Here is a 13,694-nt window from a genome sequence, read left to right as displayed (position 1 = left end):
GTGTGGGCTATGTAAAGTGAAGTTCAGATGCTTTTCTGAGTGTGTGTTTCTTCACTCTTTCTTAAACAAACAATATTTTGTTCAACTGCAGGTATAACTCAGAGCTGGCTGTTAACGTGGTGCTGACGGCATCCTGGAAGATGAAAGAATTTAAACTGCTATGGCAGCAAAAGAGAACAAGTAGAGAGAACTAGTCCTAAAGTGCCTATCACAGGGTGCAGAGTAGCAGCCGTGTTAGTCTGTATCCGCAAAAAGAACAGGAGTACTTGTGGCACCTTAGAGACTAACAAATTTATTTGAGCATGAGCTTTCGTGGGCTACAGCCCACTTCATCAGATGCATGCAGTGGAAAATACAGTAGGAAGATATATATGTACACAGAGAACATGAAACAATGGGTGTTACCATACGCACTCTAATTAGAGTGATCAGTTAAGGTGAGCTATTACCAGCAAGAGAGAAAAAAAAACTTTTTGTAGTGGTAATCAAAATGGGTGATTGGCCCTTTAAGGGGAGATGGATCCAGTCCCTACCTGTGACTGACCCTCTGTCAACCACCTGAGGCTGTGGGGCTCAGGTTCAGGTGAGAATGTGAAGAACACACGGCCTTCATAAAAGCCAGGGAGAGCTCAGATGAGTTATAACTGCAGAGAGAAGGTGTGCAGTGGTTAGGTGGCTCCAAGGCAGGTAGTCTGGAGAGTGAGAACTGAAGGGAGCACAGAGACAGGGGGAGACTCTGTAGCCTGGAACAAAACCTGGCTTTGGTGAGCTGAGGAAGTTTATTATGAATTACACCACAGTCCCGAAGAGACGTAGCAGTGCAGGGACCAAGGGAGGCTCCTTGGACTGGGATCAGACCCTGGATGCTGCTGAACTGAGGAAGCCTGCCATGAATTGCAAGGAGGCTGTGGAGCTCCTGAAACCAAAAGGAATAAGTTTGAGAAGCTTGAGACCAGGGCAAAAGGAGACCCGGAAAAAAATTCTCCAGAGAGACCAGGGATTGGCAGAGCTCCATGGGTCAGAGGGAACTAAGGGAGAGCTGGGACTTGAAGTCCTGGACAAAAGTGAATTAGACGCCTCAAGAAGATTTGAGGCTGAAGGGCCCAAGGAGACCATATTCTGTAGGACTTAATAACCCAGACCCCCAAGAGCAGGAATGTTATTTTAAGTTCTCTGGGCTGTGAATTAGTGGGAGAACCAGGAGGGGACTGAAGGGGGCATGTTCTGGGACTGCACCCTGCTACCATCCCCAGTAGTATAATAAAGAAGGGGTTCTCTGGCCCTTCCGTCAGTGGAGCCACAGATGAGAGAGGTTCATGAGGGCATAAAATAAGCTCTCACACTTTCGATGTGCAGGAGCTTGACCACCAGTTTTACACACAGCGCAGTATAGTAAGTCATAGACTTGTAGACTGATTTCTTAGGAGCCAAAACGCCTACTTATGATCAAATGTGAACTGCAACCCTAAAAGTGGTTTTATCCCACACATTATATAAATAACTCAGTAAAAGGAAATGCTCAGCATTATGCACAAACCACAAATTTCAAATGATAAGAATTCATTTAAAAGCAGCATACAGAATATGGCACCATCACAAAGCTTAAATCAAATTCTTGTATTTTCAGGCATCAACCTGTGTTGAAAATGTTCTTTGCAGTGGCTTTATACTTTTACTTGAAATTCACTAGCTTTCAGAATAGGCGGGGTGTGCGGGTCGAGTTTTACACAAATCCTGAATACACACGATTGTGCAACTGTAGAAGGCACTAACAGTAAAACTCGTTTCATACAGGAGCCAAATAACAGTCATTTAACATATACAAAGGTTGGGTAAAAAGTCCTCACAATATATTGTTTACTGTATTTTAATAAGTAGCATTCACCATCACTGTACAGTAACCTTTCTTCACCGTTCCTTGATTTTGAATACTTTTGGCCTATTACATCCTCAAGAAACCTGCAGCTTGATCGATTGGAACCAGCTCTGGCTTTTAAGATGCACTGTGCCATCCTGTGTGTCAGCCTTAATCCATTTGTCTCTTTCATTCATTTGATTCATATGACCTGAAAAACAAAACTGCATTCAGTTTGCTATTCTGACACATTAACAGTTTCTTCAGTATAAGCTTATTCAGAGCTTTCTGGAAACATTCTGCAAGAGGATTTTATTGGCAAAATTTGGTACATTTCTTAAGATATGGGATTAAGATTTGTGTTTCCTTGTTCACATGATACCATTTGTTCTCTGCATTCTTTCAGTAATATGCCAGTGGAATGAATCTGGAGACTCATAATATTTTCTATTCCATAAAAACATGTAGATTAGAATTGCAGTGCGAAAAGAGAGAAGGTGGATGAGGTAATATCTTTCACTGGACCAACTTCCGTTAGCGAAAGAGAGAAGTTTTGGAAACACACCGTCATGGAAGCAAGAAGCTTTCATTTCAGCTGCACCCTAGTCTAAGAAACATGGTGAAGGCCATGTACTATAGTGCTGATTTACTGGGACCAGTTTGCCACTTGTGGAAATGTTATTCTTATTACAGCAGTGACTGAGATTGGGGCTCTGTTATGTTAGGTGCTTTACATTCACGCGGTAAGCAGCAGTCCTTACCCTGAAAAGCTTGCAGTCTAAATGGACACAATAAGGGAGAAAGTCAGTATCATTTTACAGGTTTCAGAGTAGCAGCCATGTTAGTCTGTATCTGCATAAAGAACAGGAGTACTTGTGGCACCTTAGAGACTAACAAATTTATTTGAGCATAAGCTTCGGTGGGCTACAGCCCACTTCATCGGACGCATAGAATGGAACATATAGTGAGGAGATATATATACATACAGAGAACATGAAAAGGTGAGAGTTGCCCAACCAACTCTAAGAGGCTAATTAATTAAGATGAACTGTTGTCAGCAGGAGAAAAATAACTGAGCCATTACACACACTGAATCTATTTCCCCCATGTTAAGTATCCTCACAGCTTCTTGTCAAATTGTCTTAAATGGGCCATCTTGATTATCACTACAAAAGTTTTTTTTGTGTTCCCGCCATGACTTCAATTGGCCAGTTTTCATCCCCAGAATCCAAGTCTTCTTCTTGAGAAGAGACTGCCGCTACTACTGCGGTTCTACGGCGTCGATAAGTGGTGGCTACTGTGAGACTCTGGACAAAATCATGTCAACCTACAAGGAAACTATTTCAAAGCAACTGAGAAGACAGTTTGTTTACCCAGCTCTCCCACAGAGCAGGCAGGGATGTCAGTTTCCTAACGTACAGATGGTGCAAGTGCTTTGGGGATCTCCATGTGGATGCTCCAGTGCTTTCTCCTCAGTCCCCATGGCAACCTGGATCCCATTGAAGCTTTGCTCCTATTGGTTCCCTTCCTGCATTTGGGCCAAATCCCAGGTTTCTCAACGCCATCTGCCCAAACACTCCAAATGTCTGTCTTTGAAAAACATTTTAAAACAAAAGTGGAGTTCATGACAATGTAGGGCAGATGGGGTGTGCAGAATATTTGCCATTGCTGAAATTTTAAGTTCCTCAGAAATTTTATCTTAATCTCTATTACTTTTCATTTGCCATAGCTCTCTGTAGGAGAATGAAGAATAGAAATGAAAAGGGAATCTGCCTTCTAAGTAGAGACAGCCCTTAAAACATGAAATTGGACTGAATTTTAAACCGGAAATAACCTCCAAGTGTCAAAAAAACAAGCTGACAAAAATATGAAGGAAATCAATTTTCAGCTGTTCCCTTAGTAATGTTGTATGGTATCTAGAATGCAGCCATTTTTCTAGGCTGTAAGAAGAGGTGACAGAGCAAATAGGTGGAGCACAGAAATATATGCCAGGAGATGGAAGTGGGAGTTGAAGATGCCTGGCTGTAATAAGCATTTTATGCCAAGTGTGAATCTCTCTGGTGTGTTTTCATAGACTCCAGCAAGCACCACAGCATATGCACTGATGATATTTCATGCATCATTTACCTCTTATTAAATTATTGCTACAGAGCTGGAGAAAACCTTGTAACAAAACTAACAGAAAAAATATCCGAGATGTTTCAAAGTTCTAAAGTTGTCTGGACTCAGCCTCCAGTTTTGTATTTGCTGTTTTAATAAAAATGATTAATTCCTTTTGCTTCCTTTGGAGTTTTGTCTTGGCCACCCTGGTGGGGAACACAAGACCAACTTCCCTGTAACCAGAGCCCAGTGTCTGAAGTTCCACTTCCCTGCGACATGGCACCAAGAGCTCCCGGGGGGACAGATCCCTGAGCCCATCCCCATTAGCAGTTTAAATCAGGCTCAGGAGCGTAACATAGTTTAATGCACATGAAAACTGTCCAACTAAGCTACAATACATTTTATAAAACTGTGTTGGAGTCTTGCCAGAGTAGTTCTTGAGCACAGTTTTGTCTTAACACTTTTCAGTGCTTGTGCTCTGAATAAGGAGGCTCTACGTAGGTTTTGAAGACTGCTTGCCAACACATTTAAACTATGATAGCAAAAGCCATTTAGGTTTTTGTCAGTGTGGACAGGGCTTTACTTTCAAAGCACACCATTCATGCTATCTGTGCTATGCACCAAACATACTGCATTAGGCATCCCTTTCAACTTAATGCCTAGAAAACAGTATCTTTCCACGTGTTTTGATAGTCAAAACAATTGTTCTCTAGACAAAGGCAAGTATGCACAGGCTTTCGTGAAGAATGGAGAAGCTAAAATGGTCCCTTCCTAAATTACAAGATACAGAATTTTCTTATTTATTTTAATGTGAATTAATAGGAGAATAACCACTCCAAACCTAAAAATCTACAAAAAATCATATGCATGGCATCTACAAGCTAGGGATAAAAATGAGAGCTGTGATTCACATTAAAACCCAAACCTAGGGTAACCATACGACCCATTTTGGCCAGGACAGTCCCCCTTTTTAAGCTCTGTCCCGGATATCATGACATTTTTGGAAACCTTGCCATTTGTCCTGTTTGCTCTTGCCAACTGATCATTAGGGACAAATGCCAAGTTTTCAAATTGTGGGGCACGCCCCCTAGGGCACATGGAGGAATGTTGAGGGGGGTGAGCAGCGACGCCAGGAAGCTCAGGCAAGTGATGACACTAGACGGCTCAGGCTTGACACCAAGCAGCTCGGGTGGCAGCCCTGCATGGCAAGGCTCGGACAGCCAGTCGCAATGCCTGGCAGGGCTTGGGGAGAATCTCCCCGAGTGACACCAGGTGGCTCAGGCCTGGTGTCCTTTTTTCAGTTAGGGAAATATGGCCACCCTACCCAAACCATTTTCACATGATGATGTGGAAAATTAGGAAATCAATCTCTGGAATTGGAGTCCAGACCTTGGATTTCTCTCTGTTAAGGCAAAAACAGATGGAGAAATGCCATGCCAATGGTGGCTTTTTATTCTCACCTTGTGAGTAGAACATGACCAAAGGTTGGCTGCCAGTACAAGGCTCTAGTTTAAATGAACCTTGACAAGTCTTACAAGTTTTTGACTTTCTTGAGTTAAATGCAAGCTGAAACCAATCAAAAATCGATCTGTTGGATACAAGATGATCTAATGTGTTAGAAGCTGGATTAACTTTCTATTTAACTCCAAGGAATTTAATCTTTTGCAGATTTTTTTTTAACTTCTTGCTTAAAGGAACAAAGCTTCACCAAGATGTGCATACGGACATTGTGAAACTGTAAGAAAGTCTCTTCCCACTCAGTTTGGGTGACAAGGGTTTTAGCAGCATTTGATTCTAGGAAAGAAGGAAATTCTTGAAGTACCTTGAAAATATAGAAAATGATCGGGGTGATCTCCTTTGCTGGGATCAGGGCTCAAACTTAAAATGCAGCAGAGGCTTTTCAATTGCCTTCAAGGTGTGGGGAAGAAGTGACAATGAGGGATACCAGAAGAGAAAGTCCTCTAAGATGAGCCCTGACTCTCTGGGACCCACTGGCGAGAGAAAAGCGGAGCGCATACAGATTGCTTTGACCCTTGCAAATTTCTTGAAGGTGAGTCAGCAGCATCTCATGGTCAATCATGTCACTATCACTGACAGGTTAAGCAGTATTATCATGGCGGGTCCACCACTATATGTGGCCAGTAGGAAGCAGGCTCCAAAAGCTACCAAGGCTGTCTCTGCACCAAAAGGGAGCCTGAAACCTGGCTGGAAAATATCCAGGATACTGAAGGATGTCGGGTGTTACTGGCCACCTCATCCATTCCACTCTCAATGATTTTTGCCATGGAAGGAGAGGTTGGCGACAGGATGGAAGCTGGCAGGATCACCAGTGCCAAGTTCCACCAGTGGAAAGTCTTAGAAGTGGCTTCCCCAACAGTCTTCAGAACCATAATCTGTGGTATTGGGCCAAACTCCACCAGGGATGGCAGTCTGATCACTTGTTTCTCCAGTGACTTGTTTTCCTTGGAGTTATAAAAAAGGCTACTATACTTTTTTTCCTCCCTATAAACCTCACCACTAAATTAGAGGCTGGATGGCCCTGGGGACTAGGAATGATACATTGACCCCTTGCTCTTTAACAGGGATAAAGGCAACCCCCAAAACAACACCTAAAGAAGGGCCCATTTTGACCCCAAAATATGAGAGTTATATGATCTATTAGCTGGTGCAGTACGTACTGAAAACATTATGTGCAAAGTTAAAAGCATCTGACACACACCAGCCAAAACACCATATAATTCAATTTGGTGAATAAAGTGAGAGCCATATGCTCAATGATTTTATAAAAGTCTTCTCATTATTCCCCAATACTTTACTCGCCTCTTGGACGTGAGCAATAACTCTGACCTTCCAGAAAATGGATTGCTTAGGTGAAACTTTCCCTGCCTTCTGGGATGGGTGAGCAGGATGCTTCTCAAAAGATTAGTCTTTTTTTTTATTTGAGATTAAAACAAGGCACCATGGTTTATAAGACTCCATAAAAACTGCTGCAAATTGCTTTCTCTGCCCATTCCAAACTAAGCTGCCAAGCATGCAATTTACTCAGCCTGTCTCCATGTTCATATGCAGTATCTCTGCCCGAGATCTGCTGGGAAACAGAATATAGTATGCCTGGTTAATTTCTTCTCTCTACGCCTGAGAAACTTCAGTCACTGGGATTTTCTCTTGCAAAAGGTTTATTGTCTAGTTTGCTTCTTTTATTTTCCAAATCAAAAACTCAGGGGCTGTTTCTCTTTGCTGATATATAGGAAACTGAGTATCCTCACTTTCCCCAGATATTCTGCTGGTGAGAGAGATGATGCTTCCTTGCTAACTCTTAAAGATGTATTCTTTCCGAAGGACTTAAACTTCAAGGTTGTTTACTAGCTATCTGCTAGGTATTGCAGTGATGGGCATGCTGGAAATAGATCAAATGGATTAGAAAGAGCTATTCTCATGTCCCAGGATCCTCTAGCTTGAGTGAAGACCCAAAGTGGTGTTGGGTTGGAAAGGCCACAGAAACCACTTACTGATAATTTCACTAAAACTGACCAGATGAGCAAAAGAAAATTCATGGCAGGGGTGTTGGGAAATAGCTGGGCTGACTGCCAGTTCCCTGAGACCAGCCCCCTTTCCCTTTGAAGATCTCTCCACAACAGCAAGCCTCTATTCTCAGTGAATCTGTGTTCTTTGGCACATGAGCAGGCAATGCAAGTGTGGGGGAACCTGTCCATTGGCTGTCTTGCTCCTGAATGATTCCTGCCTGTACCTTCATGATCTTCCTTTCAGTCACCTCATAGCAGGTAGGAGCAGGTGGCCAGGTAAGCTCTTGGCCAGTCAATTCTGCCATGCATCCTTCACTTTAATTACAAGGTCCTTGCTGTATGTCTTGTGCCCCTCCCATTGCCCATGAAGTTCCACACACAGAGTTCATAGTTTGTAGATACCTTCTGATCTTGAGTGAGTGGGCATGGACCAGGGGTTAGGCCACAGGCACTTCTTCCTTATTGCCAAAGAAAAAGATAGGAGTGTCTGCCTAGTATCAGCACCAGGAAAGGAGTTATACTATCACTGTCCACCTATGCAGCCCGACAATGCTAAGAAGGAAATTGGGCCATAGAGTTTTCAAACCAACTCTTAAAACCTATTTTTAGATTTCCTTAGAGTACCCACTGACTCCTTAGAGAACTGAGGGCTCATCCTTGTTAATTACTCCTTCCATGTCTCCCTCCTACAGCAAATGCCCCAACTCCTCTGAACTGATCCTCCGTCTCCAGAGAGAACAAATGCCTTCCCACTTCTCTAACTTTCCCATCACCTCTCCTCCCAGCATTCTCCACCTACTACTCACCCTAGGCTGTTTCCCTCTTGTCTTCATACTATGGTCGAATTCAGCTCCATTCTTTGGTAGGCTCCCAGCTCCCCTGGATATGCACCACCAAGGAACTCGCAATCCTGCTACTGCCTTGACCAATATTGTACCTAGTAGCAGAGAGAGGACTAGTTGCATGAGTATTACACCAAACTCCAGGGTTCAGTGAGGGTTTCCTATAGCTGGAGGTGGACTGGATCAGAACTCACTTGATGCAAGAATTCTACCCTGTGACATTCCTCTGGTGTTATCTGGACTGGTGATCTGCGGGGCCACTCCAATCCTCGGCTCTGGGAGCCAGCCTTACCCTGCTCTGCTGTGAGAAGCCCCTCTCCTGGGATGTTCATGCACAGCCTCTGGCACATAAGCTGCTCCAGCTACATGAGTGGGCCCTTTTGACCAGCCGCTGCTTGGATTGTGCAACTGAATGACACTAGCCAATATCTCCGGTCCCAGACACAACTCTAGGAACCTCCGTCTTGCAGTGTCCAGTTATGCCCGCTGGCCGCTGCAAGCTTATATGAGTTTGTCAATTTAACAAAGAAATTGCTATGTACCAGGCTTGTTATCCCAAGGGGAGTCTCTGTCATGCTTCAAACCAAACACACAGCTTCAGTAGAATAAACAGAGTTATTAAGTACAAAGATAGATTTTAAGTAATTATAAGTCAACACACAAGTCGGATTTGGTAAAATGAAATAAAAGCAAAACGCATTCTAAACTGATCTTAACACTTTCAGTGCCCTTACAAACTTAGATGCGTCTCACCACAGGCTGGCTGGTTGCCCTTCAGCCAGGCTCTCCCCTTTGATCAGCGCTTCAGTCGCTTGGTGGTGACGTCTGTAGATGGAATTGGAAGAGAGAGGAAGAGCATGGCAAACATCTCTCCCTTTGATCGTGTTCTTTCTTCTCTCTTGGCTTTGCCCCCTGCCTTTCAGAGTCAGGTGAGCATTACCTCATCGCAGTCCGACACTGACCAAAGAAAGGGGGGGTGACTCACTCGAGAGTCCAACAGATCCTTTGTTGTTGCCTAGGCCAGTGTCCTTTGTTCCCGTGAGGCTGGGCTGGGTTTGTCCCATACATGCCCTGACGAGGTGTGAACTGCCCCTCAGCTCTTAGAGAGTTTTTGCCTGGCCTTGCTTTTAGCCATGAGGACACATTTTCAGCCTCATAACTATATACATGAAATTACAACCAATAACATTACTATAACAATGATTACTATAACAACAATGCTCAGTGCATCATAAGCCTTCCAAAGACACCAGACATGACAAACTTTGCATTGGATACCACACAATCATATTATAAGGATGAACATGGGGGTGCTGGGTGTTCCCCCAAGGTACAGAACGTCACACACATCAATTCTCCCCTGGAAGAACTCTTCACTTACCTCTCACACTAGAATTCCCAAGAAATATGTAAAATCCATTTAAAACAGCCAGTTCCCAGCATTAACAACCTGGAAACCAGCCAGCTTCTGAAGGGTTAACTATTTTTGTACTAACCTCTTAGCTTAGAGACTTAAAAGTCTAAATTGATATCCCCTTGTGATGTGGGTTTTTTTATGGTTTGGCAAACACGGATTTTTTTCATCTGTTTTATATGTTCTGCAGCTAAAACTCAAATGAAATTGCTGCCATGCTGTCCCTAAAGTTCCCAAGGGGAGGAACATTTTTCACCATGGATCCTATCTGTTATTTTATTAAATTATTTGTAATTATTAAAGAGTCTACTTGTATCAGATGATGATCTTACTGGAAAAATAATACTTTATGTTACAAAGGGAATCTTGACATTTAATATAAGACATTGTTAAATTAGTTGAAGGCAGGATGTGAAAAGAAGCCAGCCTACATTTAAAGGAAACAAAGGAAAACTGTATAAAAAAATACAGAATTGGACAAGGTTTATTGTTAAAGCACAGCTCCCCAAAATGTTATATTCAGACTATGAAGTCATACACTGTATGATTCATCCACTGTATGAATCATACATTTGTACAGAATCCCAGGGTATAATCCTTTACCCAAATACTGCTGAAATACAGGACAAAATACACCTCTACCCCGACATAATGCAACCCAATACAACGCAGGTTCGCATAAAATGTGGTAAAGCTCTGACACGCTGCTCTGAGCAGCGTGTTAAAGGTGCCGGGCCAGGCCAGAGGGGTTCGATAAGGGGAAGAGGGTCTTGGGGGCAATCAGGGGCTCCCCCACACAGGGTCTGGGGGGCAGGAGCTGTGGGAGGGCACTTTTGTGGCCTGGGGGATTAGCGGGGGGCCGGGAGCAGCCCGCTCTGCTTCCCTCGCCCCAGCCCCAGCCATGTCGCTCGGGTGAGGGGGCTTGGGGGAAGGGATTCCCCCTGCACTCACCAGCAGCAGCGGAAGCAGAGCAGCCTGGCCTCAGCCCCCTCCACCCTGCCAGCTCCCAGGAGCAGCGCTCCGCTTCCCGCCACAGTGAGTACAGGGGGGCATCCTTTCCCCAACCTCCCTGCACTCACCTGTGGCAGGAAGCAGAGTGCCGCGGCTGGGAGGTAGCAGAGTGGAGCAGGCTGGGGCCGCGTCGCTCCGCTTCCCGCCGCTGGTGAGTGTGGAGACCGTCCTTTCCCCAACCTCCCTGCACTCATCGGCAGCGGGAAGCGGAGCAGCCCAGTCCCAGCCAGCTCTACTCCGCCAGCTCCCAGCCGTGGTGCTCCACTTCCCACCGCAGGTGAGTGCAGGACCTTTCCCCAGCCGCTCTTCAGCAACACGGCTGGGGCCAGGGCAAGGAAAGCGGAGCAGGCTGGAGCCGCGTCGCTCCACTTCCCGCCGCAGGTGAGTGCGGGGGGGAGGGGCATCCTTTCCCCAACCTCCCCGCGCTTATCGATGGTGGGAAGTGGAGTGCCGCGGCTGGGAGCCAGGGCCGCCCAGAGGGGGGGGGCAAAGGGGGCAATTTGCCCCGGGCCCCGGGCTCCGCAGGGGCCCCCAAGAGAACAGCAGAGGCTCCCGCCTCCGCCCCTCTCCTGGAGCCTCAGCGCTTGATGTCTCCGGCGGAGCCCCTGAGCCCCGCCCCGCTCAGAGCCGTGTGGTGAGGGGGCGGGGCTGGGAGCTCAGCTCCCTCCGCTTGGCGTGGAGCTCCCAGCCCCGCCCCCTCACCACGCGGCTCTGAGCGGGACGGAGCTCAGGCCCCGCCGGCCACACGCTGCGGCTGTTCCGGCGAGGCGCTGAGACTCCGGGTGAGGAGGGAGCCGGGAGTAAGAGGCCGGGGCCGGGGGGAAGCGGGACCCGCTGCCGAAGCGCAGCCCGGTCTTCGGCGGCGGGGGGCCCTTCCGTTCCGGGACCCGCCGCCGAAGTGCCCCGAAGACTCGCGGCGGGGACCCCCCCCGCCGCACTTCGGCAGCGGGTCCCGCTTCGGCGGTAATTCGGCGGCGGGGGGCTCCCGCCGCGGGTCTTCGGGGCACCTCAGCGGCGGGTCCCGGAACGGAAGGGCCCCCCGCCGCCGAAGACCCCGGGCCTCCGGAATCCTCTGGGCGGCCCTGCTGGGAGCTGGCGGAGTGGAGCGGACTGGGGCCGGGCTGCTCCGCTTCCCGCCGCTGCCGGTGAGTGCCTGTCAGAGGGCGGGTGGGGGGGAGGTTGGATGGGGGTTGGAGAAGTCAGGGCCCACGGGGCTTGGGTAGGGGTTGGGGTCCTGCGAGTGATTAGGGATGGGGGTCTCTGGAGGGGGCGGTCAGGGAACAAGGAACAGAGGAGTGATGGGGCAAAGCAAGTTTGATATAACGCGGTCTCACCTATAACACGGTGAGATTTTTTGTCTCCCGAGGACCGCGTTATATCGGGGTAGAGGTGTATATTGATTTGTTCCTAGAATGTGGGACATTAGGCACTAAATACAGTTACAATGTCCCATTAAAATACGGTAGAGATGGTCACCCTGCCTGTAAACATGAACTATTATTTCCTCTAAACTATCTGCATTAGGATTATTGAAGTCAATCAATATTAAAATGATTTAAATGTGACACAGATAGAAATAAAGCAACATATGATGCAAGGACAGATCATCCTAAAATCTCTTACTGAATTTAATATCCATAGTCATCGGGTGCCTTATTGGAATGCCATGGGCTCTTTAAGGGAAGTGAAAACTAGTGGCCAAATGCTGTCTTCAGCATGTAACTCTCATTAACTCCAGTGGCCTTTGGATGTGTACATTTGAGGGCTGACTAATCAGGAGACACTGTCAGTCTAAACTGCTGAACTGTTTGTATGCAGAATGGTAGGTTTGTGGGTCATTTCTGTTTCAAAGATGATTCGCCCCCATCCCTCCCCCTCAAAAATCAGAGAATGTTAGAAGTAGATGCTGACCACCTCCCCCTAAAACAAACAAAAAAACACCCATGGGCCTGATCCGGGTATCAGAAGGATCAACCCCAAAGATAGAAGAGGGGCCACTCAGCTCACATGTACATTTTATACTGCAAGGGTATAGGTGTTTGTTTTTTTAAGTCCATGAGATCCAAACCACTGGCCAATCACCAGCTCCCCACTCATTGTGACATGTTGTTTAATTTAATCTGGAAAGTGAGTCTGCCTGCAGGGATTATGTCACTCTGAGGACCTTTAACATTGATTTTTAAAAATTCTAATGTCATATCCTCTCTATATTACACACTGTGCATTGAATGAGGGAGGGGAAAATAGTAGGTGGTGGTCATGTAATTAAAGATGGCTTCATAATGCATATGCACAAAGTGGCCAAATTAAGATTATACAGGCACCCTTAATTCCTTGCATTTTGAGTGCTTGACTTTGCAACCTTAATATTCTTTTAATATAGATTTGTGTGTGTGTTTTCTTACAGTTTTAAAAAAGCAAAATAAAAAAAAATAAATTCCATCATGGGTCATTAGCAGGGTAGGGAACCTTCAGTTCCATCACACAGACCTAAGCTAAATGGAGTGACTGGTAGCAATGGTAGACTGTTATCCTCTATGTGGACCAGTCACTAGAGGGGGATGAGACACATGTTTTGCCAGTGGATTTCACAGCTATAGATAGCTCACAGACAGCAGAGGAACACAGAGACTCAGAACTCCTAGGTTCAGTTCTAGGTTCTGCACAGGCATGTGCTCTAGTGGTTACAGATGCTTCTTTGTGCTTCTAGCCTGTCTTTGTCGCCTCTGCTCCTATCAACTCCCTCATCCCAGCTCCAGCCCCTCCCCACATAGTCCTATCCCCCCTCCTACAGGAAGCCCTGCTCCCTGGCTCCTGACACTGTCCCTTTCTGTTCTTATCCACTATCCCCCAGCTCCTGCCCACCCTGGTTCCTGTTCTCCTTGGGCTCCTGCAACATCCTTTCATCCCCCTTCCCCCATTTTTCACCCCTCTGAATTCCAGTGTGC

At 46.3% G+C, this 13,694-nt stretch overlaps 1 protein-coding gene across 2 annotated transcripts in view; it reads right to left on the bottom strand.

Moving 5' to 3' along the window:
- Positions 1-368: 368 nt before the first annotated feature.
- The window catches only part of FAM185A (family with sequence similarity 185 member A), a 76,394-nt gene continuing 63,068 nt past the window's right edge, over positions 369-13,694 (bottom strand). For both annotated transcript variants that reach the window (XM_045029710.1, XM_045029701.1), the window contains one exon: positions 369-2,066. In XM_045029710.1, coding sequence (XP_044885645.1) covers positions 1,951-2,066 — 116 coding nt within the window. In that variant the 3' untranslated portion in view covers positions 369-1,950. The remainder of the gene's footprint in view (positions 2,067-13,694) is intronic.

Source organism: Mauremys mutica, chromosome 1 (genome assembly GCF_020497125.1).
Source record: "Mauremys mutica isolate MM-2020 ecotype Southern chromosome 1, ASM2049712v1, whole genome shotgun sequence".
Taxonomy (NCBI): domain Eukaryota; kingdom Metazoa; phylum Chordata; order Testudines; family Geoemydidae; genus Mauremys; species Mauremys mutica.
This window is presented reverse-complemented; position numbering and strand designations above follow the sequence as displayed.